This window comes from Nyctibius grandis, chromosome 9 (assembly GCF_013368605.1).
Source record: "Nyctibius grandis isolate bNycGra1 chromosome 9, bNycGra1.pri, whole genome shotgun sequence".
Lineage (NCBI taxonomy): Eukaryota > Metazoa > Chordata > Aves > Nyctibiiformes > Nyctibiidae > Nyctibius > Nyctibius grandis.
The window spans coordinates 9,094,322-9,121,821 of record NC_090666.1 but is presented as its reverse complement, the minus strand read 5'-3'; the positions used below and the strand labels follow the sequence as shown (position 1 = coordinate 9,121,821).

Below are 27,500 nucleotides of genomic sequence, written 5' to 3'. Positions count from 1 at the left end.
GGAGAAAAAAACTTAGCATGCCAGTCCATCAGGTGGCATATGACACCTAGCACACAGTACAGTGCATGTTATTTTGGTTACCTGCAGATGCTAGATGAGACTGGAATTTCTGGTACTCACCTGTTCTTATTTCTGGACCATGTCTTGTGAGAATTAAGGCAGAGAGCATGTGAGAAGTTGTTACGGGGAAAGCTTCCCTTACACTTGCAGCTAGCATGGATCTAGGAGTGCAAAATTTGGTTGATCTTTAATGTGTACAGTTAGAAATTTTTATTTTGGCTTATTAATTAAAAAGTTAGAGCTGTGGAGTTCTGCTTTAGCGTCTCATGGTAGTGAATTGTGTTACGTGTGAAGGTCTATGTGGGGAATAAAGAGTGGACAGCATGGAGCCAGTTCTTTCTCCTTGTCTGTTTAAGTGGTTCTACACTAGATGCAGTACAGAAACACATAGCTAGCAAAATGTTAGTTACTTTTAAGATCTAGCTTATGAACTACTGTTTTCCTTCTAGTTCCAACATAAAATCCTAGGGACATCTAGTTTTCCTCCCTTTTAGCTGGTCCTGCCTTCTCTGTGGAATTTGGGGCACTCCTGACATCCTGCTGTTCTGCCTAGCTAAAATGTGTAGAAGTGATTATAACCCATCATGAAACACATGGAAGCCTACTCGACTTCATTCAGTCCCAGAAGGGCTAGATGTTGTGTACAGTGGAACAGATCTCTCAATCATGTTTTCCCCAAGAGGGGCTGTGAACGGAGTGCACTAGGATCACATTGGGATTTGCTGTGGAGGCCAATGATAGCGGTGTGGATGCTCCTCCAGTTTAAGAAATGCAAGAACACTAATACTGTAGTGATTTTTTTAAACCACAGAAGTGAATAAATAACTTGAACCCTGGCTAGCCCACAGTATTTAATAGATGGTCTACACTTACTTTTTAAATTCTTCTGATTTTAGTAGTAAATTTGAAATGCTTACTATGCCAGTGTCTTACTGAACCAGCCCCACTCAGGAGTGTGGTGTAAAAGAGCAAATAATTCATTCTTAATTAAGAGAGCTTGTTGTATATTGAAATAATTTCTGCAGCCTTCTAAAACATCACAGTGCACTTAGATACATGCTGGGTATTCGTAATGATGTTGCTGTTCTTGTAGTAATGCCATAAGGAACAACTGACAGATTTTAAATAGCTTTACAGCATCCTTCTGTGTGTATTGTGTAAAGTCACGATCTTTAGAAATGATCATTTAACAATGAGGGTGGTCAAACACTGAGCAGGTTGCCCAGAGAGGTTGTGAAGTCTCTGTCTGTGGAGGTACTCAAAACCTTGACTGACCCAGTCTGTTCCATTTTGTTTCAGTGTGTGGCCAGCTGTGGGATGGTGGTCAAGGCCATCAGCAGTGAGAGCCAGGGCAGCTGCCCCAGGCTGGCCCACAGGTGTATTCTGTAACATTAATGTCAGGGTCACTATAAATGGGAAAGCTGCTGGGGAGGGGGGAGGCTCTTTGCTCTGCTCTCCCTTCCTCCTTCTCCTCAATGGTTACTGTCTCTGGAGAGACTTGCCACCACTCTATGAGCTAAGTATATTTTTGTGTCTTCTGTATTGATATTGGTTTCCTTATTTTATTAACTCTGTTTAAATTTCAACCCACGAGTCTCCCTCCTTTTCCCAATTCCCTTTCTTAGTTGGGGAGGGGACACTGGGTGATAGAACAACTGGGTATTGTTTAGCCCTGGGTGTGGGCTAAATGGAGACAGTTAGTTATGAAAACAGAGCAAGTTTTGTATCTGAGTCCATCCTATTATGGAAGAGAGATGTGTTCTGTTGAAGATGAATAATCAGGAGATCAGAGTGCTTTCATTCTGTCCGTATCTGGGGAAGAAGCCACCCATGAAGCGTTTAAAGGATAAACTAACCTGTGTATACCTGAGGACATAACAGGAGAAGGCAAATGGGAAACAGCCTAGGTGTGCTGGGTTCTGTGATACGTTCGGTGTGGCTGGGGAGGCATAAACAAATTGGAAACCAGAATTGTAATTTTTAGGAAAGTTTTTGGGAATAGAAATAGAATAACATAATTTAAAGGACAAATCATTTTATATGAAGTTATTGTTAGGAATAACAGACTCTGAAATGTATTGGCAAATTTGTTAGTCTAATTTGTTTTAATTTTTAAATCTTTATTAGGAGTGTGAAGTAACTCGCATCTTTTACACTGTAAGGTAATGAAATATAAGGGAAGCTCAAACATTAATCAAAGCTAGTAACCCACTGAGCAAGGGAAGAAACTCAATTTACAGCAAAGTCGTGGTTTTATGATTTAATGCTTTAAATATGTGCTGCATCAAAATGTTACTGCTCTCTTGTAAGCAGAGGATGGGGCTAAAACTATTAAAGGAAATGCAATATTTTAGTGTTCTAAAGTAGCAAAATCGTCCAAGGACAGCTACTTAGTAACAGTGACATCTTTGACTGTCAGCTTTATTCATGTGTTAATATATGTAGCACGATGCAGTGCGTAAAATGTGTTCTTAATAGTTAGAAATCACCCGTGGAGGTGTGTAAAACAGTAGATAAGTAGCTAGCATTACAAATTCCTAAAACCCCCACACGTTCTTATATGGCATAGATGAGTAAAAGTAAAGTCTTCGTGCGGATTTTGTGTTGAGGAGAGGACATAACTTTCTGTGAAGCTCGAGCTTTCTGTCATACGTCTTCTGATGTAGCTCCTAATCAAGACTTACTCTTATTTTCAGGGCTAGATATCTTGGTTTTGAACTCATAAGTGCTACCAGGATGAAGTTTTAGGAGTTAGACTTGATTGTGAGTCAAACTGTTTGCAGACAGATTAATCTATTCCTCTGGCTTGCTTTTGCTGTGTTTTCCATTACATTTGCCTCTTCTCACGTCCTTACCCACCTCTTGCCTTACGCTTCCTTCATCAGCTGTATTGATGTTGCTTTTTGGTATTTCATGAGCAACACTGGCAGTTTAGGAAGAGCAAATCATATGACTAATTTTTCCATTGCTCAGGAAGAAGCATTGTCCAGGGAGAACAGCACAGAAAGGAGGGCTGAAATTCTCTGGCTGCTTAGAAGGGGAAAGCTACAGGGAGGTGGTCTACTAAACCCATCTTTCTTCCTTCACAGTGTCTTGGAAGACAAAAGCAGATGTACTGTTTCTGCTAATGCCCCGTTATTCTGGGATAAGAATCCTAGTTGCAGTTGGTCTTGATCACTTCTTGTGGGATTTTGTACCAGGGGCTGCACAATGTGTCTTAGACTTCGTTAGTACTGTACCTCTGGTTGTATAAGGTGGTGTGGATTTAATGTGCCATGGGTGCTGGTACACCTGACTTTGCCCACCAGAAAGCAGCTTGTGTCTGGCAGAGCCACTGTGGAACTGGAGCAATTAAAGTCTATTTTCCTTTCACTGCTGTTCCTCTCCTCAAATGTGTGGGTCTGCTTGGGTTCAGGGGGGCAAGTCTGACTTGTGTGGCCATGTCAGTATTGTGTCCCTTAGTGCATCCTGCAGTGCTGCGGATCTTTGACTGTTCTTGTCTGGAATGACAGTTACATTTGTACGTGTTTAATTCTCGTAGAGCTTTTAGCTCTAGACCTGATTACTGACATCTAAGAAGCATGTATATGGGGCCTGGCAGAGTACAAGAAGAGGCAAAAATGGTGTAAGAAGTGAGTGTTAACAAGTCATACAGTTTCAAAGTAAATGAAAGCCTCAGGAAAGTCAAGATGTTAACAGTATTTTTTTATCGTGTGAGAGAGGGTGGGCGTTATCCCATACTGTCTCTTCCCTGGAAAAAAAAGCACGTGTCCTGCTTAACATGTATCAGTGACCTGGAGAGGCAATGGAGCACACCCAAATTGCAGACAACACCCAAATGGGCAACAATCAATATGCTGGAGGCTGCTCATTCAGAGGGCCCTCGATAGGCTGGAGGATTGGGCCAACAGGAACCCTGTGAAATTCAACAAGGAGAAACACGAAGTCCTGTGTTAGGGGTTAGCAAATTCAGTAGCCCTTTTCCCTCTGTTTTCCTGTGCTTGTTCCTCCCCAGTCTTCCTTGCTGCCTTCCCCTAACAGTCCCACATGCCCTTCCCTGCCATTCCGTAGTGAGTGCCGTAGCCCTGCAGGCATTAGTTCCCCTCGGTGGGAAAGGTGATCTGGGCACTGTTGACCCTTATAGGAGGTTTTTAAGACTCAACTGGATAAAGCCCTGAGCAGCCTAGTTCTGCCTCATAGCTGACCCTGTGTTCAGCAAGAGGTGGAACTAGAGACCTCCCGAGGTCCTTTCTAACCTGACGCAGCCGGTAATTCTAAAAGTTGCTGCTGAGCTGTAAATAAATAAATTCTGAGTTGTTTGCTCTATGTTTGCAACATAACTTGCTAATAATGATCTGTATTTTAAATCTGCATATGGCAGTCCTGTTCTGCCTGTTGATGGTACTTAAGTTATTTGGTAGACTAGCAAAATACTTCCACTTCCGAGTCACTCCTTTATAAAATCTAAAAAATTGTTTAGTATTTGCCATTATTAGTGAATTCCTTGGTCTGTGTCAAAGTTTGTTATTTGTTTGTTTTTTTTTTTTTAATAGAGTGCTAGCATTAGAAACTAGAGCTGGTCTCTGTACTGTCTCTTTGAAGTGATTTTGCTAAATCAGTGTTAGAAATTTGTCAACATTGTGGACAAGTTTTAAGCAAGTTATACTATTTTGTTGAGATGTAACAAACGGTAGTTAAAATGTGCCAGTATGGCATACTACTGATTGCTGGATTTTTTTTTTTTCAGAGAACTAAATGTGTATTAGTGGTACTTCAGGTATGACCTGTGAGGCAAATTCTGTTCTAGGACTTCTAAATGAGGATTTCTGACATTTTAGCTACAGGATTAAATTCAGGTATCTGTTCACTACGTGGCATGAATGAGCACAGTAAGGTGGAAACAGAAATACTGTTTTGTAAGCTAGCTTGTAAAAACTACCTGGGATGGTCTGCTCTCGTAGCTGACTCTGGCCTTTTTTGAGAGGAGGCGGAAATTCCTGGTTGAACAATCTTTGTGTTCCTAAATAGATGTTGGCTACCGTATTTACCGCTGTAATTTTGAGTCTCTACGGTGTCTGCATCCTGGACCAGTGTCAGAGCAATGCTGTTGGACTAAGACCAGTGATGTTGTAAGCCAAGTACTTGGAAAACATCCAGGTCTGGATACCAGTGTTGTGTGCCAGTGGGAATCTGGAATGAGAAGTCTTGGGGACACACGTACTTTTGCAATTACGTGCACTCGCTGATGCATGAGGGCTGGGGCTGTGCTATGCGTTAGGTGCAGTAGCACAGAGCATTCACATAGTTAAGACTTCAGCACCAAAATAGTTTGTGCATACTTTGGCTACTATTTAACCAGAGTTCTGTTGGTTGAGTGCATAAAAAGCTCTGAAGATTTTTTTTTTCCCATTAAAAGTTGATGACGTTTCTTAGATGACTTTGTTTTTTAAGGTTGTGGCAACTGCATTGGCATACCACCTTGAAACACTCACGTGCAAGTTTGCATGCTTTTATGATTAGCATGGCATAAGTAGCACACAGGAAGATCGGAATGACAAATGTAAATGGATGCGAGTTTCCTCTTTCCAGGATGTACAGGATCACAGTACCAGATTATTCTGTTCATGTGTTCACAGAAGTCAGTGTGTCTGTAGCATGACTTCCTCACAACAGCTGTATCTTCTGTCAAAGCTAATGCAGCTCAGAATTTCATCATGATGTTTACAGTTTCACCAACAAACTTTTTGGTGATCACTCCCATCTTAATCTAAGGGAGTAATATATCCTCATCTAATGTCAGCACTGGTTTATTGTGGCCAAGGATTAAAGCAATCATTTTGTTCCTCAATAATTATATATTAGCTGCACAGGGTTTTACTTGAAAATCCAAAAGAACAGAATAGTGTAAGATCCATGTTTTGATATTTATCAGCACTGTAAAAGTTACTTATTAGGTTCTTTTATAAGTCCACAGAGATTGTCTCCTGCTGTATTGTGTACTTAAAGCATAAAGATCAGCAGTGTCCTTTTTTTTTTTTTTTTTAAAATTATGCTCTTGATAAACTTCCAGCTTTCTGCCCTCTACTGAGCACCGGCTCCACATCCAGCTGCCCTAACATGCAGGGGCAGATACTGACTGTTGTTTTCTGAGATCTCCCTTTCTGGATTTTGTTTTGATGGAAACCATAAGCTACTTCAGAGCTTCATGGCAGTAAGAATAAGTCCACAGACTTCTTATTTTTTCAGAGGGGAAAATGTCAGATTTTTATTTACCTTGGCAAAAGTAAGGTTTTGCTTTAGAGAGACTGGGCTTTAGAGCCCATTCTGTGTGTTTCTGATCTCGTCTCCATCGCTGTGCTTAAACATTTTAAGGCTGGGTGAGAATTGTTGCAGTAATAATCTTCTGTTAAAGGTTTCTCCTTATTTTGTCCTTTCTGTTTCAGATTTAGCCTTGGAATCTAATCCATCTGATCATCCCAGAGCAAGCACAATTTTCCTGAGCAAGTCTCAAACAGATGGTAAGCTACGTTTTCTCCAAGTTAAAAAAAGGCGGGAGGAAAACTGGAAGAATAGCTGCCTATTTTAATTATACAGCTCAGGAACACTTAAATTGCTTTAATTCTTTCAAAGCATAGGCATTAATAATTTGCACATTTACACGGAAATGTGTTCATGGGCTGTTTCGTGTAACACTTAAAACCACTTGTTCTTCTAAACACTTAAATATCGTGAGAATTCAGAGTCTGTATCCTAGTAGTCTGAAGGAACAAGGCTTTCTTCATGAGCGTAATTCAAGCTTCAAGCAGCGGTGGCGTTTTTTTTTATGACTAAGGACTGTTTTAAAAATTGCTTTAAAAAAAAAAAAAAGGAAGGACTGTTTTCTGTAAGGAACAATAAGCCTAAACCATCAGTCTGTATCTGTTGCTTTTGAATATGTTGTTTTAAACTGTTTGAATAGTTTCAGTAGCATAATTACTCTTGAATCCTGGTTTAAATTATATGGCAAGCAGTGAAATTGTCAGTTGTATCAACTTTGTGATGCTCAGTTAACGGGTAAGCAGTGGAAACGAGCACTAGCCTGATTCTCTGGAAGAGATGATGCCAAGGAAATGCAGGCGTCTTTCCTCGAGGCCTCTAAGGTCAGTCTTCTAACAGACAGGATCTGACCTGCACATTTCAAACACCTCTTAGATGACCGCTGCTTAAGTTGCAGTTAGCAAGGTGACATAGTTCTTGAACACTGTAGTGCAGCTTCACTGCGCAGCCTTTCAGCCTTCCTGCAAATAATGTTCAAACTACATGACCATCCTTGTTGGGGGTAGGATTGCTTTTGAACATGATTCGGTATTCTTCAGATGTGATGTATTGAAATGTATATACTTGTGTTCATGTAGAAAAATGGTCTGCTAGGTGAGATAATAACTGCTAAACTATTCTCTGAAGTTTGTATTAGTTGGATGAATTGATTTTTACAGGGTATTTTTATGGGCAAGTCAGGCAGAAGAGTTTGTTTTCTAATTTCACTGGATTTTCTTTAATTAACCTTTTGTAGAACTAGTAGAATTAATATCAGTAAGTTCTCTCTCACTGAGATATTATCAGGATTATGAGTTTTGGTTTATGCAAAAAGACAAAAAAAATTTTGATACTCTCTTCCAATTGTTAATTTTTCTAAATATTTAAGAGAATGTGTCCTGCTAACAAGCAGTAATGACCTGAGGTCAAAACTTTGGAGAAGTCACCTGTCCAGGCTGGTCACATTTGTATAGCTTTCTGCACGTATGCAACTCTCAGCTCTCCTTTAACAGCACTGTTTTACTGCTGCTGTTATACCTGGAAGTTAAACCTTACAATCTTTTTTGAAAGGCTGACACAGTTTAAAATGATCTAATAACGTGGTTGCAGTTATATGATGAATAGGCATAGCTTGTTGCCTGCATCTTCTGCATAGTGAAATACCTTTTTCCCTTCTGCTGTCTAATAGGAGGAGAGATAATTCTTATATAATGCTGGGCACCTCACTTGTGTCTTTGGCACGTTCAGTGTGTGATGCTTTTACTTCTGTTTGCTGAGTGGTTGCTCTTGGATGTTGGACACGTCTATTTCAACTATCTGAAATCATCCAGTTTTTCACGATGCACAGCATCTTTTCAAAGCTGAGACATTTTTCCCATAGAGCAATGGGTAGTAGTTCCTGAATGTACATGTGGGTAGTTGGAAGTAGTATGGAGTTTACTAGCTTGATGAAACTTGGTATTTTTTCCTCAAACTACTTTTCCTGACACCTAAAGTCAAATTTGAAACTTTTAATACTTCAGTACTTCAGAAGACTAGGTTAATAGAATGACTTTATTGAATGTAAATTGGGATTGTGTTTTAGAAACCTTTCAGTTCACATTCTTTCTCCCTCTTTCTAGTGCGAGAGAAGAGGAAGAGTAACCACATCAATCATGTAAGTAAAACAAATTCTTAGTGTGCTATATAGATAATATTAGCATGTTGAGACAAAGACAAATTCAAGAAACAACTGTTGTAGTTCTAGGTATATAGTCTTACACATGTTCCAAATCCTCCTTAGCAAGATAAAACTAAATTATCTTTGCCTGTCTTTAAAAAAATAAACAGGCATGGTATCACAGAGCATAGAATGGCTGATGGCAAAAGAAAAGAATGGATTTTTTTGTTGTAAGTCTTAAGCATTTCAGAACAGTAAAGGAGAAAAAACTGCCTACATTAGTTTTTTTTAAACAGAAATAAAACTGGATTAATTTCTCAGCTGGGATGACAAGTCTTAAATGACTTGATTTTTGAACATCACTACAGGACTTACTGTAAGAAATATATCCAGCATAAAAAGAGAATTATAAACAAACATTATCATCAGTATGATAAACAAAAGATAATCCGTTAGTTTTAAAATCTGAAAATTTCTTCCTTTTTTCCCCCGGCTGCCTTTTTGTCACAGATAATAAAGTACATCATAGAGAGGGAAGACTGAGACCCGAACTGGCAAGAGTAGAATGGAGGACAACTGAGAAAATCGGAGGACTTGCGGCTTTAGCTGCTGCTATTTCTACTGAAAATTACTTATCTGAAAATGTCATGTTGTATATTACAAGGGATGATTTATACACCTATCGTACACAAAGGGTATCCTCAGGAACCTGGTGGCTATAGGGTAGCTTGCACAGCAGGAGCAATCATCTACAAATACCTCCTTTGCAGTAGCTACTTGAGGTGTAAAGCCAGTGTTCAGTGTGGTAAACCAAAGCTCACAGAATCCCTCTTCTTGAATGTATTTGTTTTGTTTTGTTTTGTTTTTCTACCCCCTCCCCCCAAGGTTTCTCCTGGGCAGCTTACGAAAAAATACAGCTCATGCTCAACAATATTTATAGATGACAGCACCGTCAGTCAGCCCAACCTTAGAAGCACAATAAAGTGGTAAGAACCATTTGTTGTCAACAAGGGGCTGAGTAGCATTGTAAGGTTTAGTTGGGATTTTGTGGTGGTCTTGTCTGTTCCATATCTGGTCACAGACTTGAATGAGAGGGGCACAGCAGTGCTCGTTCACGTTGGTCATGGAAGGGGTGTAGAGGGCTGGTTAATTATGACTGCTGAAGCCAGCTTTTTTTTCCAGTTACAGAGCTAACGTACTGTTGTATTTCAAAGCAGTTATCATTACGCACTTGAGACTCTGAGGCCGTGCAGCAGTGTGTCAGCATTTTGGGTTTATAAGTGTGTGTTGGGGTGGGGGAGCTCAAAGTCTTCACACTGAAAGCCAAGTCCAGAAGCTCATGATCTGGGAAAACTCGAAATGGATTTTGCATGGAGTTTCAGGAAGTTTGCAGGACTGCGCTACTTGCCAGCGGTATTAGTCTGCCCTCTAGTTGTGGATAACAGTATGTCACTGGCTTTGGTTTTAGTTCTAGCCTTGCTTTTTCTTTGTATGTTTGTTATGTTAGGTAGGTGAGTTTCATAACTAGTCGTCTTGGTTCTGCAGTGGAAATGGCTGTTTGACCTGTCGTTCTGGGTGCCACCGAGACAGTTCTTTGTGCATAGATGATACCAGCCGAGAACTGAGAAGAGAGTTTTACTGTGCTTGAAGGGAAAGTAAGGCAAAGTAGCTTCAGGCCCAGAAGGCTTTACTGTTTTAACACTTGCAGAGTTTGGAAATGTCTTAAGTTGATTTGTTGCTTTCAAATTTGGTTTCAAACAGAGGTATCTAGTATGTCACTTTTTCTCTAGAGGAAAAAAAAACCTAAAAGATAGTGCTTGTGCCATTTTGAAGTGGTGTACAGCTGGCAATAGATCAGAGCTTCCCCGTGACGGATTCCTGTGATGGCAGTGTTCCTGTTGTCACTGCCAGTAACGTATCTGAAACTTGGCCACAGTAGATGAGTATCAATATGAAATCTATTGCCTTACTTAGCAGAGACTGAGATCTATTCTTGTCCCCTTCTTGGATTATGCTGGCATAGTATCTTTATTATTCTCTTTTTTTTTAAGACAGGTCCTAAATTAGACAGCCAGAGATACAGAGTTAAAACATCAGCAGAATCTGTAACAGACAGTATATGTAACATCAGGTAGAACTTTTATTATATCTTAGTTGTGAATATTCCATATTTTTAATAAATATCACCTAATCAGGCAATGAAGGTGTGTGTTTAAAATGTGGTACAATATTTATTTTGTGGCACAAATACCTGTACAATGAATATAAAAATAGTTTGGCTAGCAGATCTGATTTGGCCAATTTCTGTTCAGGCAGGTAAACATCAGAAAAGAGACTCAGAGTACTCAAGAATGTGAGAGGAAGCCAGTCCATAATGGATTCTGAACATTCTGAGCTTTTGCAGTAGAAGAGTGTGCACAGAATGTGCTTTGTTAAGTCTTTTCTATTTTTTCTTTCTCTTTTTTAGTGTGACATTAGCAATATTCTACCATATAAAGAACAGGTGAGTGAACTTTTTTTTTTTCCTGAAATCTAACAACTTTCTTTTTGGGACAGGGATATGGTCTTGGTCACTCCAGTAGCAGCTAGTATAACTTAATGGAGTTGAAAAGTCTGACACTTCATGCTGTATCTGCTTCCTTTTTGTACCCGCTCTTGAGCTGGTGTGGAAGGGTCAGTAATACACCTATCCAATGGCATGTGCTTCATCGAGAATGAAGTACAAAAAGTCAGAACAGAGGGAGTGAGAAGAATACACTTAACTCACCACACATCAGCCTTTGAACTTTGTTTAGCTTTACCTAAATACAGAGGTAACGATTAGTTTTGATGGGTGAAGGAACACTCTGTCCCATGTACAAATAACCTGTGCCGTTACAGCTGGTTACAGTGTATGCTTCAGAATTACAGCTGCCTTTTTGAAATAAATGCTATTAATGAGACGGTTTCATATTTTAAGGGAGAACTGTAATAAGCATAATATGAGACCATGGATAGCTATTCATTGTTTAGCTGCTTAAATATGCAGTTGTAAGATTTCATCATTAAATGCTTTGCAAAAATACAACTTCATACCATATTCTAGGAAAAGCTGAGCTATAAAATATGTCCCTTTATCTTCTTTAATGAATAACACTTTTTAGTGGAGCATAGCATTACCAGTTAACTCTTGTTGCTAAAACAGAGATTTTTACTTTGTAGAGATTCTGACAGATCATTGGATATTTTTGATGAAAAATCTCATCCTCTCACAGTAAGTGTAACTTTTTGATCCTCTGAATGTGTATCAATATACATATTTTTAAACATCTTGATGTATAAGTCATAAAGATGTCTTAGCACCAGGTCACAAGCAAATTGATCTTAAATTATATCTTTATATATAAAATACATGCAGGCAGTGTTGTCTGGACTTTTGATATCAGTTAGATCATGAACAGAACCCAGGCTTTCTAAATGTTGCAAAGTACATTTGGTTTTCTGTGCTTTGAATATAAACAAAAAGCAAGCATGTGCGGATTCTTGCGTATTTTGTATCAGAACTTTCTTGTCTGACTCCTTTCTTCCCCTCTTTAACACTACTTTAAGTCTTCCGTATTTATTTCGGAAGACACGGTTAGTAGATATGTGCCTGACCTTTTAAATGACTGCAAACGGGAGAATATAATACATGAAGCATGACACAAAGTAGGAGACGGTGAGTCTGGTCTTTAAAAAAACTGAAACGCAGAATTATAAAGCAAATACGCTGAATGCTGCTTGCAGTAACAGCTAGGAGCATTCAGCATGTGATTTTAATGGGACTTGTCCTGGTACACCTTTTTAGACAGCCTTAAGATGCAAAACCTCATAGTACAGGCAAGCTCAAGAGTGGAGCATGTGCTTTTTATGTTCCATTTGAGCACTGCTAGCTTCATGACTGTCCTACAGAACCACTTCCTTTGTTTTTCATTCGAAATGAATTTAGCAAAGCTCTAAAATTCAGTTTGCTCTGGGACTTACCTGAGCGAATGCAGCTTAATCTATCTCAGATTTGGCTTGTTAATAAACAGTTTTTAATAAACAATTAAATATTTTAAGCTTGTTAGAGTTTCATCCCTAAACATGACCCATTGTGCTAGGAATTGTACACTTGAATAAATACAACTCAATAAAAATAATGAACTTCAGGAGAAGAGCTATATAGAAGATTTCTTGTATGGATTGTGGCACTTCAAGAGAAAAGCCTGGTCCGAAACTGTTTTAACTGCCTGAATCTGTTGTTTCACACTGAAAATTATTTATGTAAGATGAACTCCACTTCATCAGACAATTTATTGTCTTTATTTAGCAACCTGACATCTTTTCATCCATTTGTATAGCCTACCTCCTATTTAGTGAGTATGAATAGAGGAAAATCATTGTGTCCTTCAGGGAACACTTAAAGGTGTCTGTCTTCTGTCCTGCAGTATGTAATAATGGCGGTATGTCATACTTCTGAGGGGAAACATACAAATGGATTGTTAGTTTCTACAGCAGTGAGGTTTTGGCTGGGTACCTACACTTCCTTGAAAAAGGTTAATTAGCTGGAAGAAATCTCTGAACACCTTGTCCTCTGAAGATTCCATCACAAGGAGTCCAAATCCAGGCTCTATTGACCCTAATAGCAGAAGTAACCAACTTCAAGTTACCAGCATCACAGGGCTTAGTCACAAATACCAGTCCAACCTTCTCCTCCTCAGTTCCAGTCAGCAAAAATATACTTCCAGATGTGCTTTCGTGCTGCTCATAGCACAGGAATTGCACAAGAAGGATTGTGCTCACGCTATTGCTAATGTTGCGTGCCCACCTCGAAGAGGTAACCTCTGTTGGTTAGTGGTGTATTAGAAGGCTGTGTAGAGAGTACAAAGTTAATGTATCTCTTCATTTTACTTGACGCTGTTACCTGGCTATTTGAAACCACAAAAACACATGAAAATGCCTGCTGCTTTGCTTACCTTATTGCTACTTGTTTAATGTCAAGCAGCTACGCTGTTCTTATCTAGTATCTTTACTGTACCATAGGTCTCACTTGGACTGTATGTAGAAAACTGTTCCACTATCAGTCTTGCAGAACCAGTGTGTAAAGCTGGAGCTCTAGAAGTTTTACTCCTCCAGGAAGAGTGCTGAGTGTCTGGGGGGACAGGGTCAGAATTTGCAAACACTCATTTTAGGATTGCTTTTACAGACTGTTGATTTCCAGGCTTTTCTTCTCCCCTGTATTTAGAAACAGTTTAGCATCGTGTCAGACTTAAATCTAGGTGTTCATTAGCTTTGTTGTCTTTCTGGAATCTCTCAAGAACGAGTCCTATGAAGACAGCATAAGTTACCTTCCAGATCTACCTGTGACAAAGTTAGACGTGTTCTTCAGCTCTCCCTCAGCTGGAAGGACAATCTTGTGAAGTCTCTTAATTTTGCCTTTTGAAGAGCCAGTGCTTCCCTGGTGTGCACATGTATCTGTGATTTTCTTGCAGAGAGAAACTTTTTTTTTTTTTCCAAATCTCTTTTAGTCTGTGAAATGTTCTGTGGATGACAGTTAGCACCTGTAATAATGATGGTAGTTCATGCTCTTTCCCGCTAGCCTTACGGATCAAAAAAGTGTTCAAAACAAAGACATTATCAACTACAGGTATTGTGTTTTGTTTGCAATATTCATAATATTGCAAGGCAGCTTGAAGGCTGCTTGCTTCTTTCAGCGCATAATTTTGTTCGGTCTCTGTGACAGGGAAGTGTTGTATACACTTCTGCTCGGTGAGAAGAAACAACCATGTGCGTCTGTTCTTTAAAGTCAGTATTAAGTAAGACAGATTTTCAGTAATTCAGAGAACTTTCTTTCAGCGGGAGGAAGTTCCAGATGACTACTACAAACACGACCCTGATCACAAGCACATCTACCGGTTTGTTCGGACACTTTTCAGTGCTGCACAGCTGACAGCTGAATGTGCAATAGTGACACTGGTAAGAGACGCCCGATTACCGAAACTTGAGCTTTTGGAAGACTTTTTTTTTTCTCCCCTCAATGAGTGAATTGAACTGGGCTGAACTGACATTTAAATAGTTACAGTATCTCATGAAACCTTGTTAATAATGAAGACACTGTAAAAGTGAGTTCAGTAGAGACGATTTCTAAGTAGTCACAGAAGTGGTCAACTAAAAAGGAGCTTTTTCTATGTGTGAATATGCAATGCTTAGTTACTTGTCCAGTCAAACATTGTTTCATAATATATAACTTGCTGTTGAAGGCTGAGAAAGGCAGAACAGTGGGACACTGTAAACAGTGGGGTAGAAAAAGATCAGACACAAAGATGCCTTTTATTTCAGTTGTGAGAAGGGGAGAGTGAGAAGTTTGAGTTCATATTAACCAGAGCAGTGCAAGTTAACACCCCCGAAGGGGCGGAGGATCAATACTGTAGGAACTCCAGGAGATTAACTTTCTCATTATTATGGCCTTCAATCATTGCAGCCTTTCTGTCAAACTTTTTTTTTTATTAAACCAAAGAGGCTACAACTTTTTTACCCAGGGGACATGGAGGTACTTGGAACTTAAGAACAATAGTAAGAAAATAATCTCATTACAGTTGTTTGATTTCAGAAAGCAAGATAGATATAAAAAATTGATGATACTGATTACTTTATACACATGCATATATGCGTGCATAGACATATGTATATGAAGGGAAAGAATAAAACCATAACCTATATAATTGCTGCATTAGATAATCTCTTAAACTGCACTTTGTTGCATACTAGGCTGCAGTCTTCATTGTGGCTTCTTTCTGAACGACAGTCTGAAAGGAGAACAGAACTGCCACCAAAAGACAATGCGGCAAACTCAGCTTGAAGGACTCTCGTTAGTAAGGAAATAAGTAATGAAAAATGCCAGATAGCTAGAGCTATTGAAACTCGGAAAATAGTTAAGAGGCTTTTGCTTTTCCAAAGACATGCAGGCAATTTTGACAGAACCAGATGGTAGCTAACCCTGGGCAATCTAGCCGGCTGCAGTATTTACAAAAAACAGAAAGAGTTCTTACAGTGGATGTTGGCACTAGATGGCTCTGTTGTTACAGGAACGCCGTTAGTCCCCAGGAAGGCTACCAGCAAAGGATGCGATAAAAGAAAGTGTGGGGACACCCTAGTAATAAAGATTGATCCTATCCTTAGACCTGTACAATGCCTTCCTGCACCCACTAGTTTATCTGAGGTTTCATTAGGACCTTGGAGTTAGTTTAGGTAATAGAACATTAAGAACAATTGTCCTGGTTTGGCCTAAACCAGGCCAATTTTCCTTTCAGTGATTTTTACTTTCAGCTAAGTCTCTTCTACGTAACTGCATTTTCTGCCAAACCAGGACAACAATCTACATTCAAATGTGAAAGTGCAAATTACTTGGTATGTGGATCATTATAGGAGTGTGAAACAGCAGAAAACTTTTAAGGAAGGGACAGATTCAACATCTTTGGGCTGGGATTACATGGGAAGAATGAGTAAAAGACCAAGACATATATTTGGACTTGGGTATCTTCATCTAAGCAGTTGGTGATGTAGATGAAAGTAGAGGGTGACATTGTTATAGGAGAAGGATTGAAGTCTGTTCTTCACAGGGTGAAGCAGAAATAGCACTATAACACTTTTCATTGTGGAAAAATAGCAATTAATGCATCTTCGTCCCATGACTACAGATCACGATGCAGGTTTGTGCACTTCCTGTTAAGCTACAAGTGCTGAACCTTAACCATGATGAAAGGCTAGTGTGATGCTGAGTGATTTACTATCCCAGACAGGCCCTAATGAGAACCTGTCAGTGACTGAGGGACTCTGTGACAGAAAGAGCTCTAGCAGTGTCTCACTGAAACAGCAGTGCTCATCGCTCTGAACTGATTCTTCAGTATCTTTGTTGTGTACCTTGGTGGTCCAGTTCTTGTGTTGTACTAAAAAATGGAACCTGTAACTCCTGAAAGTTTGGATTCTAAAGTGTAAGCAGTAATCACTAATACTTACTCTGACACACTTAATGGTAATGGGATAAAGGAGTTGTATTGGACTGGACTGCTTGCCGCTCAGAACTCAGCTCCAGGTCTTAATTACACACATAAAACACTGGGTTTGGTTTTTTCTTTTTATAGGTTTATTTGGAAAGGCTTCTAACCTATGCAGAGATTGACATATGCCCTAGTAACTGGAAGAGGATAGTCCTAGGAGCTATTCTGCTGGCTTCTAAAGTCTGGGATGATCAGGCTGTGTGGAATGTGGATTATTGCCAAATACTGAAGGACATTACTGTTGAGGACATGTAAGTTGCAAGGTTGGCTAATCTGCAGAGTTTTGTTGTTTGGGTTTGGTTTTTTTTTTGGAATGGCTGTTTTTGTGATCATACTGAAAAAATGTCTGTCTCTGGTGCTATGATACACGTACATGACGTATATCTGGTGTCTGGCCTCATTCCCTTTTTTAACCTAGGAAACGTTGGATAACCCTACTTTGAGACAAATCTGTCTTAATATTTCTAATGTCTTGGGTGAGTAACTTCAAAGTTAGTTTTCTTTACCTTCTTTCCCCCAGTGACGAACCATGGGATTGGCTTCTTGTTTCAGCTATGTTTTTGCATTGTGTAGCTCTAAAGTGTCCAATTTATAGTCTTATCAAAAGTATTTTTGGGGAGGGGGGGAAGTGAACTGAATTTGTTCCCTGCCTTTTCTGTTTTAGAATTTGAAAAATTGCAAGGTAAGCCGTAACTTGTGACTCGTGTGTCTGCTCTTGTATCTAGCTAAGGCCTAACTATCTCAGGGTCTGAATTCCTGGCTGCTGCTGCTGGCAGACAGGTGTCATTTGTGTTGGTATCTGTGGCTGCATGTGTAACATCCAGCTACTGCTACAGCTCATCCTCTTTGGGTGAGTTCTTAGACTTGTTAGTTAGACTTGGTGCCAAGAACAAAATTCTCAGTCTTGCTACTGCTTGTTTATGTCAGGCTGTTCCCTGTGTATGTTCTTGTCTCAGATGTAGATTTCAGTTTTTCAGAAATTGTGAATCTGCTCTCTTATCTTGGTGCGCTCCGCTTTAAGCCCTACAATTTCTGCAGTTTCAGAGGATGTTCATCCTCGTGGCTCCAGGCTCATACTACGGGCTGGAGGCGTGTTTATGTGGAGTGGATTTGGCCCATTAGATTTTCTGTTAAATTCCTTTTCACAAAGTTCTATCTGTGCGAGCTTTGAGATGTCAACATTAGTTTTAATTCTGTTTGCCAGTTTATTTCCCTTATTATCACAGTGGTAGAAATGCTAGAAGGCTAGCTTAGTATCAGGCTTTCTGGCCTTAATAAACTTCATGACATGTTTTATGTGTTTCTGCGTTTTATCACCCCACTGTGCTGTAATTGAGCACGCGTCCAGGCCTGTGTAGTAACAGTTCTCGTACAGGAGCAGACTGAGGTGGTAGAGGTTTGCACACAGCACTGGGAGGCTGCCTATGTGAGAGCGTCTGTTCTTGCCCCAAACTCTTTTCCCTGGATTCAGCCTAAAGCTAATGTTTAAAATACAGTAAGGAATTATTTATCTGGGACTCTTTAGGAGGAGGAATACCCAGTTTTATTTCTGTTAGGTGGAGGGCAGCATTCTAAAAACAGGGGAGTTACCTGCACCAAAAGAGTTTTTGTTATTCAAGTTATTTGCAAACAGCAACAGCAAACATAGTACCTTGTTTTATACATACCCCTTGCCTGGGAGTTCTTTGTCTCCAAATGCAGGGCTGTGCCAGCCATGCTTTCAGGAAAGCATAATTAGTGGTTTTATACAGTGTACATCTTCCCTCGGCCTGGCTCAGAGTGCTCGTCTAGCTGAGGAACATACTTGAAGCGTTGCTGCAAATAACTCTGAGATGGCTGAAGTGGGGTCAGCGATGCTAGGAGTGCTGGAGTATATATCTTGCTCTTTTTGATGTCTCTTCTTCTGGCCCTATTTGGGACAAATCAAACTGATAGCACTGAAAATATCTGTAACAAGCAGGATGTTTATTGCCGATGCTGGGTCTCCTGAAATTGTCTGTACTTACAGTTTCAAAGCAGGGACAGTGGCAGGGAAAATAGACTGAATTTAGGCTTATTTTTTCCTCCCATTTGAAGATGAGACTTTTTAATCCCATCTCATTTGAAATGACTTAGACCTTTGAATTTAGGTATGGGCAGAAACTGTACCTTTCTGACAGTGGGGAGAAACACATTTCTGACAGGGGCAGAAACCCCTTTCGACAGTGGCCCAGGGGTGTCCATCCCAGGCCCCTCACTGCTGCAGCTTGGCAGAATTCACTGCTCCTGGGTTGTGTAACATCACCGTAATCGGGACCTTGGAAAACTGCTTAAAATACTCAGCAAAACTGAGTTTTAAGTTTGTAAGTCTACTTTCAATTAATAGTTGGTACGATAGGCATTGTCAGCTTTAGTAATTTCTAATATTTTTTTTAAACTAGTCACTTGATGGTGAGTATTAGGTATTCTGAATACAAGCGTTACGGAGAGAAAACAATTGGCAAAGGATTTCAGGCATGGTTGTGTTCTAACGTTGGAGATGGCTGGTGATGCTGCCAAAAAAACCCACCCAAAACCCCAGCAGCTCCCCAGCTAAGATTGCTTGGGAGGACTCTTACCAGGTATCGCTCCCTGGGGGGGCCGCTCCTGTGCAGTGAAGGCCTGTCTACAAGGACTGTGAACATTCTGTGCATCTTCCTCTTGGCTCTACATATCTAGAATGGTCTCACTAACCTGATGGATGCTCTTGTTTGAGCCACTGCAAGCTAAGCATGGGAGTTACACCACTCTGGAACTGGCGAAAGGGTTTATATCTGGTTTAGTTCACCCAGTTTGCAAATCTGTGCGTGTATATGTGTACAAGCCAGGCACCTCTTCTGAGGGCAGCGTAGGTGCACCTCGTCCCCACCAAACACGCTCTCCTTACTGCTTAAAGATGCTCACTTGGCAGTCCCCCTCACAGCTCTGTTAGCAGTGTGAGCTGTGTGGCTCGAGTGGGTTGAAGTTTGTTAAAGGGTACGTGATCCAGGCCTCACAACTGGTAGATGCGGTCATGTGCCTTAGCCTCTTCCTACTCAACACAGGTAAAGCATTCATCTTATTTTTTTCTATCACAAGCCCTTTCTTATTTGACCAAAGCAAAGGTGAGGTTTTACTGAAAGGGGTTTTTATTTTGTTTTTTTTGTGGGTGGTTTGTTTTACTTGTTTCTAATGGGAAAAAAATCAAAGGAAATTAAATTGATATTTGGAAGTCATCCTTTGTCAAAACTTGTTGCTTTGATGAGAGTGAATCCATAATGATGGAAAAATTCACTGTGCAGCTGCTAATCTTGCTATGATTGCTTGTAAGGGGACACACACTGTTTGTTCTTTTGGCTACATATGTTTGTAAATAAGGCACAGAAAACACAGGGGCATTATCCCAGGTTTTAAACCACTGTTAATAGACTTGTTAATCCAATGAAGAATTGTATTTTTACACAATTAAAATGTATTAGCGTAGTGAGTACAAAAGGGGCAGTGAACAGCATTTATTCACAGGGTAAATCAAGCTCTGATCAGCTGATCATCAAAACATTATCTGATTTACATTTCTATAGGCTTATGACCATATGAACAGGAAATTAATTTTGGCACTAGGTTCAATGATACTCAAGCGCACTATACTAGAAAAAAGCACAAAGCTGCTATTCATATTGAGACCTGCCATCCAATACAGGACACAGCCTGGATGATTCCTTGATTTATTTCTCCCCCCTCTGATAGGTAAAACATCCATTTTAAAAGCTCCTTAAAAGCAAGAACAGCCTCGGCACTGAATTTGTGCAACTTAATCTGCTGGTGTATTCACAGTTGGCCTATGCAGCTGCTGAATTGTGTTGAGACAGGTCTGCTACCAGCAGGAACAATCGTGGAGTTAGTGGGGAACTAAATTGCGTGGTTTGGGTACCACCAGTTTCTTTTAGGTTAATTTGTAAAACATTGTTTTTCCTCTGTAGAACATCTGATGTAGCTGGCCGCAGTACAGTAGCTGAAGCAGCCTTTTTCATGTCATGGCACTCTCCCTACTTTCCTCCAAATATTTTGCCCAGTGAAAATAGACGAGTGAGTAAAAACTGGACAGTGCCCTTTGACATAGCACTTTGTATTCCTGCCTAATGCTATTAAGGAGAAAATTCCTTCTCCCACCTAATGCTGCTTATTTATTTATTTATTGGAGATGAATCCATGTTGCTTCAAGAGGCTTTTTTCTGTGAGATAATAGCAGCAGCTCTTCATAGATCCATTTGTTGCCGTGGTGATCTGCCTACTCCTTTTGTTAGTCCGCCTCTACTTCAATAAACCCCCTTCCTGTTATCAGCCTGGTGAAAATGTCTGCAAGTTCTTCAGAGCTAATAAACAGCATACATCATTCCTTTCATCTGATCACTATAGCGTGGGGCCGTACGAGAGTGAGAATGGCGCATGAATTGTACAGCTGCACTAATGGAACTCCGAAGAATGAACCTCCCCGGTCAGCCGAGCGAGTGCACGACAGGGCACTACCTTTCTCTCTGAGCCGGAGGTGCCAGGACTCAAAAGCCGCACCTTGCTTTGAGCACTAGTGAATGACCTGTCTCTCGAAACTAATAATGCAGAGCTCTTGATGACTATTTTGAAGTTGCTGGTTTTAAAAACAAGCTTGAGGTCTCTTCAGTGTTTTCAGACAGATAAAACAATCTCTTTTTTCTTTTGTCTTCTGTCCCTTATGCCTCCTAGGAATGAGATGGAAAGACACTTCTTGGAGCTACTGCAGTTTAATATCAATGTTCCTGCCAGTGTTTACGCCAAATACTACTTCGATCTTCGCTCCCTAGCAGATGACAATAACCTGAGCTTTCTGCTGGAGCCTCTCAGTAAAGAGAGAGCACAGAAACTGGAGGTAATGGTCTGAGATTGGCTGAGCAGGGGACTTTCTATGTGTAGTAAGAGCATCTGTTGCTGATCATGTTAAGTGGCAGTTAGAAAAAGTAAAAAGCTTTTAAATTAGTGTATTACAGGCTAATTTAACCCCTTTATAACTACAGTTAACACTTCTAAAACCATGCCTAGGCTAAGCTAGTATTCTGGGGAAAGGAAGGGACAGAGATTACGGAAGTCTAGCACATCACAAAATAAAATGGATGTTATTTTGGGAACCATAGCTCAGCTAGGCTACTTAAGATTGAAAGGATTAGTGTCACATGTAATGGATTGTCTGTCCTTCCCTGGTCACAGTCTGTATTCCAAGCACCTAGAGACAGTCACACTCAGACCTTTCTAAATACTACCAGCTGAGGGTTTCCCACTGCATCCCACTGCACAGCTGCTTTTAGGTTTAGAGGGAGCACTCATACTGCTCTCATGGTTTAATAAACCGTTTGTCTGGGGACAGCTGCAGAAATAATAGTATGTTTCTTTTTGCAACTTTTAGAACCTCACCTTCCCAAAGAAATGTTGCTTTAAGATAAACTTTTGGAATAGCTGCTTCTTAGGAGTCCTTCAGAATACCCAGAGGAGTGTAAATACAGATTACCGGCCCTTTCTGCTCGATGGGAAAGGCTGCCCTTCTGCAAGTCCCTGCAGATGCCTCTGGTATGAAGGCTCATTTTAAAAAACTTGAACTTTTGCAGAGTCAGTCTTCCTGGTTGTTGGAGATAGGCAAGACATTTTGAAAATATCTAAATTACCTGGGTTCCCAGGCAAAAGTTCTTGGATCAATGCAACCTTTCATCTGTCCAGGTTTAATTGATGACTCTGCGTGTTGTTTTGTTGACCTTTCAACAAAGGCATTACTGCAGGCCCTGTGTACACTGATACCATATCCCCTTTCAAAGAGGGGTGTGCTACAGTATTCTTGGCTTACATTGTTCTATTGTCTACCCCCAATAATTCTGCCAAGTGCCAGGTTTTTTAATTTCATCCCAGAAGTGGCTGAACTTTGGGAATAAGTGTGATCCCTCCTGGTCCTTTGGAATGATAGGTATGATATGCCTACAGATTCCTCTATTCAAAGTTAAGCAATGCAGCTCTTCTGCTTTGTCTCACCCTTGTTACTTGCACTTTAAGCTAACACTGTCACTAATTGTAAATGTGGTTGTAGGACAGTTCATATTCCACAGGAAATTGTTTACTGAACTGCTCAGTGCCCAGGCATAAGTGGATGATTTACAGATTGTGAGCCTGTTTTGTTTCTTCTTTGCTAGCATTTGGGGGCTTGGTATTTAAAACCAGAGTAATTTTCAGCACAGTATGTGATGGGCCATAGTGCACTTACTAACACATGTATATAGGACATTTTAATTCTAAAATGTGATAAATATTTAAACCATTTGCTAAAATTTTTAATTCTACCTTTTGGTTAGAAGCACATGAGCAGCTGGATAGGAGCCTGTATGAAGCAGTGAATTAGTATTCCAGGGATTGAAAACTGATTTACACCATATGGGTGACTGGGGCTAAATATGTCAACACAGGTTGCTCTATGATTGATGTGCTAGCATTAAAACAGGATGGAGAGTCTGTCCGGTCTTGCACCGGGAGCTCATGCAGCCCGTGTCTCAAAGAATGCCACTCTTGAGCCAAATGCATGCCTCCAGAAGGTCGGCAGAAATAAATGTAAATAATTATTTTAAAATACACTTAGAAGTTTATTCATGCTCGGAGTGCTTTTCACCTTTTGAACTCCGAGAACACTGGGCTGTGCTGAATGGGTGCTGCCTTAAAGGGAAGGCATAGGCTTGTAGCTGATCGCAGGACTCTGAAAGTTCGTCTGGTGATAGGTGGTAAATTATTAATGGAAGTAAATGTTCAGGACTGAAATTCAGTTCAGCCTTTTATGACAGGTATCCTTATTTATTTGCATTGATAATACCTGAAGGCTCCAATCAGAAACAGGCCTTGCAGGGGAGCACACACTGTGTTTTCTGGACAATCATGTGTTATTAGGATTTAAATAATTAGGCTTGTTACTGGAATAGCTGCACCAGAATAAAGGCTGCTTGATTAGCTAGATAAGCAGAGCAGAGGCAAGCTAATAAATCGGTGGAAAAGCAGTTAAATACTAAGTTGTCCACATGTGCTGGTATTCAATAGCTGTATTAAAGTGCCATGGCTATTGCCATGCCATCGAGCAGGGGCTGCCCTCCCTTCTCAGACCTCTTCAGGACCTTGATCATGTGAGTGATCCTGGGAAGAGCATGTTGGGGACAAGGGTGTAGAGAAGGGAAAGGCAAAACAGACGTCCTAGTAGAATGCCCTGGTGCCCAAGGGAGTGCAGAAACCTTTTCAGTTTGAACCTTTGCTTTCCTAGAAATGGCTGTGTGCATTTTTGTGCTGCTGCATGCACTGGACCTAGCTACTAGGTGCAATTTTGAACATAACTTCCACAAACTTGTAAGTCTGAAATGGATCCAAGTTTTCCATTAGACAGTGAGACTAGTAAAAGAATGAAGATACTTGGATGTGGAAACCACTCACCTTCTTTATGTCTGTCTTGCTGATGGACAGGGTTCTTGTTAGCTTGGGGACAGACCCCTTTAATATTTTCCCTCCAAAGTAGTTCTTATTTGCTCTCATTCTAGGTAAAAAAGCTAGTAGCATCACAGCTACAGAGTGCCTGCTCTGTTGGTATTACACTTGTAAAAGCTTCCTGGCAATGTTCAAACTTCTAATGTGTACTTTTCATTTTGTATCTGAACATGGCATCCAGGCTATCTCCCGGCTGTGTGAAGACAAATACAAAGACTTGTCAAAAGCTGCTATGAGACGATCTTTCAGTGCTGATAACTTAGTTGGTATCCGCCGTTCTAATGCCATCCTCTCCTGAGGAGAGAGAAAGGCGCAGCACCGTGAACCAGCATCCACATGAATCGGAGGAATACCACCACTCCATGCACACAAGCCAGCGGTGATGGTGTCTTCCAGCAAGAGGAGGAGAGGAGGGTAAATCAGCCAAGGGAGCCCAGAGCTTGAGGAGCATACTTGGTGCAAAAGACAAGACCTTTGTCAAATCAACTCTCTCCTCCTTCTAATGTATCCAGAGGTGCAAAAACAAACTTCTCTCCTTCTGCCCCCCACAGATGTTTGCTTACTATGTAGGCCTATAGCTGTGAACTCTTGAGGTTTTTAATAATAAGTAGTTTTAAATTTTAGAATTTAAACACTAACCACATGACTATAGTTACAATGTTCTTCCCTCTTCTCCCCTGTCATCCAGAGTCTCGCTGCATTTGTATTTCAGGTCGATGCAGTGTTAACAAAAACAAAATAAAACATGGGACTCTTAAAGTACAAAGCCACTCTGGAGCTGAAAACAGTAGCATAGACACGTGTTGATGGCTTTTCCCTGGTTTGGCTACTAAAAGCTGCTATTGTTGGTGATCTGTTCATAACCAAGAAGCTGCCCAGCAGGAAGGAATTCCAACTCTGCACCTACAACTTCACTCCAGTAGAGATTGTCAAAAGACTTTGAATGTTTTGACTGGGGGCAGAGATATGGTTTTATGTATTGTTAAAACGTATAGGGTCCATGCTGCATTTCTTGTGAATTATGGTGCTTCTCTCATTTTCTAATACTTACATTGCTCTGGAAGAGACGCAATCTGTGTATTTTTCTGAGGCATTGAATGAGAAGGTTGGTCTGGAAACATCATCACCATCCCAAACAGTGTAGCAATCCAGTGGTGAATGGCGTGTGTGCAGCGCTGCTTCTGTGAGTTCTACTGCAGATCTCTTGTGCTATATACAGTGGAGTTCCTAAAGCTGGTATTGTGCATCCATCTGCCTCTCCTTGGGGTTTTGTTTCCTGGGAAGGATTTACATTCATAATGAGACAGTGATGAGTTTGAGAATCCTGCACTACCTAACAAGGTAGACTGAAAAATACTGTGTTCAATTGAGAATTATCAAAAAGCTTTCTATAAAACCCGTTTTTAAATTATTTTTTTCCAAAGTGAATTTTATCTTGTGCAACTGCTCTAGAGGCTTGGGTTTTGCTCTTTCTGAGACTTTGGAATGGAGCTTACTTTCAGGCTCTGAAACTGAACTCTAAACAGGATAAGTATTATTAGACTCTTCCTGTTGCAAGTCTTTGTAGTATCTTCCCTTCTTGGATCCAAACAGATTCTAGGCGGTTTGTCCTAGGAGCAGCTCTCCCTCCAAATGGCACGGGTTTTGTGCACTTCCTCTTCCAGCCAAGGCCCAGAAACTTACACTGAATAGCAAGTCCCTCTGCCTCTGCGAGGGGGGCTGAGTGTAATCATGAGTTTGGCTGCACTCAGCTGTTAAAAGGATGCATATGGCCTTTTGTGGTATGCAAATATGCCAGCCCTTGGCTCCCAAACCCATGGAACTTGGCACTTCAGGTATTGATCACAATTCAATTTTGAAAATAACGCTATGTCTTCAGGTGGTTTTCCTTTCTCATGTTTGTATTAAAAGAAAAGCTAATAAACTCTATTTTAATTAAAGTTAAAGGTGAATTGTGTTTTCTGTACAGCTGTCTTGATTTCATTCGCCCTCACAAGTATTTGGTGCTCTGCAGCCTCCCTCAAGTATGAAAAAAAGGAAAAACCCCAGTGGTGTGTGTTAAGGCCCCTCCATTCCCCACCAGCCCCTCACCTTCATTTTATCCCAGACACTCGTGAGTGTCTGGGGAGCTGGCAGCAGAGGTCATTCAGCAACCGTGAGCTGCTTGCCAGGCAGCGTGGGGCAGGGCCCTGGCAGCCTGCTGCAGCTGAAGGCAGGGAGGGTCTTGTGTAGCTGCCTGGTTATTCCCACATGGTGTTTGGATTTAGAATTTGACTTGGGCTGCTCAAGTAAACTACTCAGTGACAGTTTCTTTGCACTTAAATGGCCTTTAAGTAGGGCCAGTCTCTCTGGAGGTGATCTGATGTTAATTTTAAGTCCTCCCTTGAGTACCACTAAATTGGAAGCTACAAGTGACCAACTCCTGGATTGACTTGTGACCTAATTGCTAATGAGCTTTTCTTTCCTTAGCAGTACCAGGTGCCTCAGCTTTGTGGGATGGGTCTGGATGCACTTAGCTGTGGGCTGGCACATGGCCTTTGCAGATGCAGCCATTCAGCTGTGAGGTGCTCAGCAGAAATGGGGGGCAGTCATTTTCCTTTTTGCCAAATGAGATGGAGGCTCTTCCTGCTGATCTGGTTGGCAGGTGAATGACAGCTCGAGCTGATGGCTGCTTCTGCAATAGATCCTGCAGGAGACTGCTGGGCTGAACTTAATTTTGCCTTGAACCTTAACTGGCTTTAGTTTGATAGTAGCATAGCCTGGAGCACCTTGTCAATAAGATTTTGAACTACAACTCAGCTCTTAAAGAGAGAAAAAATAGCAATTCCACTTAACATTCCAGTCCCCCTAAAAGAGTGAGTTAGATCCTGGAAAACACAGTTAGGGGATTTCTTAGGTAAATAATAAAAAGTAAACTGTATAGCTCCCTTTTGAAGGGATGAGCAATGATAGTGTTTCAGAAGGAATGACAGTTAGGTGGTTCTGCTGGAAGATAACCAGGGGAGGGGGGAATACCCTGTAACTTTCACTATTCATGTGTTTGCAGCACTTATCTCAAAAAGGCAAAAGAAAAATTACAATCGTAGTTCAAATGCGGGAATTACAGAGATCGTTACCTACCTCTGCTCCCAGGGAAGAGCAACCAGCCCCAGGATCAACGTACCTTGTTCCTCGTAACCCAACAGCTGAATAATATTTAACCTATGTTGAGGTGACCTCTGCCTGCAGTCAGTTCCAGGGCTGCACTCCCCATCTGGCAGCAAATAATGGTCACAGAGACAATAGCTATGTTATGGCCCAGCAAGAATAATGTGAGCACCAACAAGAACACCACGAGCATCGGGTGTTAGCGGTCAGCAGGGGTGGGAAGTCACGGATGTGTTTGTGGGCTACATGCTGCC

At 40.8% G+C, this 27,500-nt stretch overlaps 1 protein-coding gene across 3 annotated transcripts in view; it reads left to right on the top strand.

The window, feature by feature from the left end:
- CCNYL1 (cyclin Y like 1) overlaps window positions 1–26,039 on the top strand; it is a 33,058-nt gene extending 7,019 nt beyond the window's left edge. Inside the window, exons 2-10 of one of the 3 annotated variants that reach the window (XM_068407240.1) lie at window positions 6,504–6,578; window positions 8,478–8,512; window positions 9,401–9,501; window positions 10,983–11,018; window positions 11,717–11,768; window positions 14,372–14,491; window positions 16,657–16,823; window positions 21,310–21,472; window positions 24,281–26,039. In XM_068407240.1, coding sequence (XP_068263341.1) covers window positions 6,504–6,578; window positions 8,478–8,512; window positions 9,401–9,501; window positions 10,983–11,018; window positions 11,717–11,768; window positions 14,372–14,491; window positions 16,657–16,823; window positions 21,310–21,472; window positions 24,281–24,397 — 866 coding nt within the window. In that variant the 3' untranslated portion in view covers window positions 24,398–26,039. The remainder of the gene's footprint in view (window positions 1–6,503; window positions 6,579–8,477; window positions 8,513–9,400; window positions 9,502–10,982; window positions 11,019–11,716; window positions 11,769–14,371; window positions 14,492–16,656; window positions 16,824–21,309; window positions 21,473–24,280) is intronic. The other 2 variants (XM_068407241.1, XM_068407242.1) reach the window with 2 other exon arrangements.
- The last annotated feature ends 1,461 nt before the right edge of the window (window positions 26,040–27,500 follow it).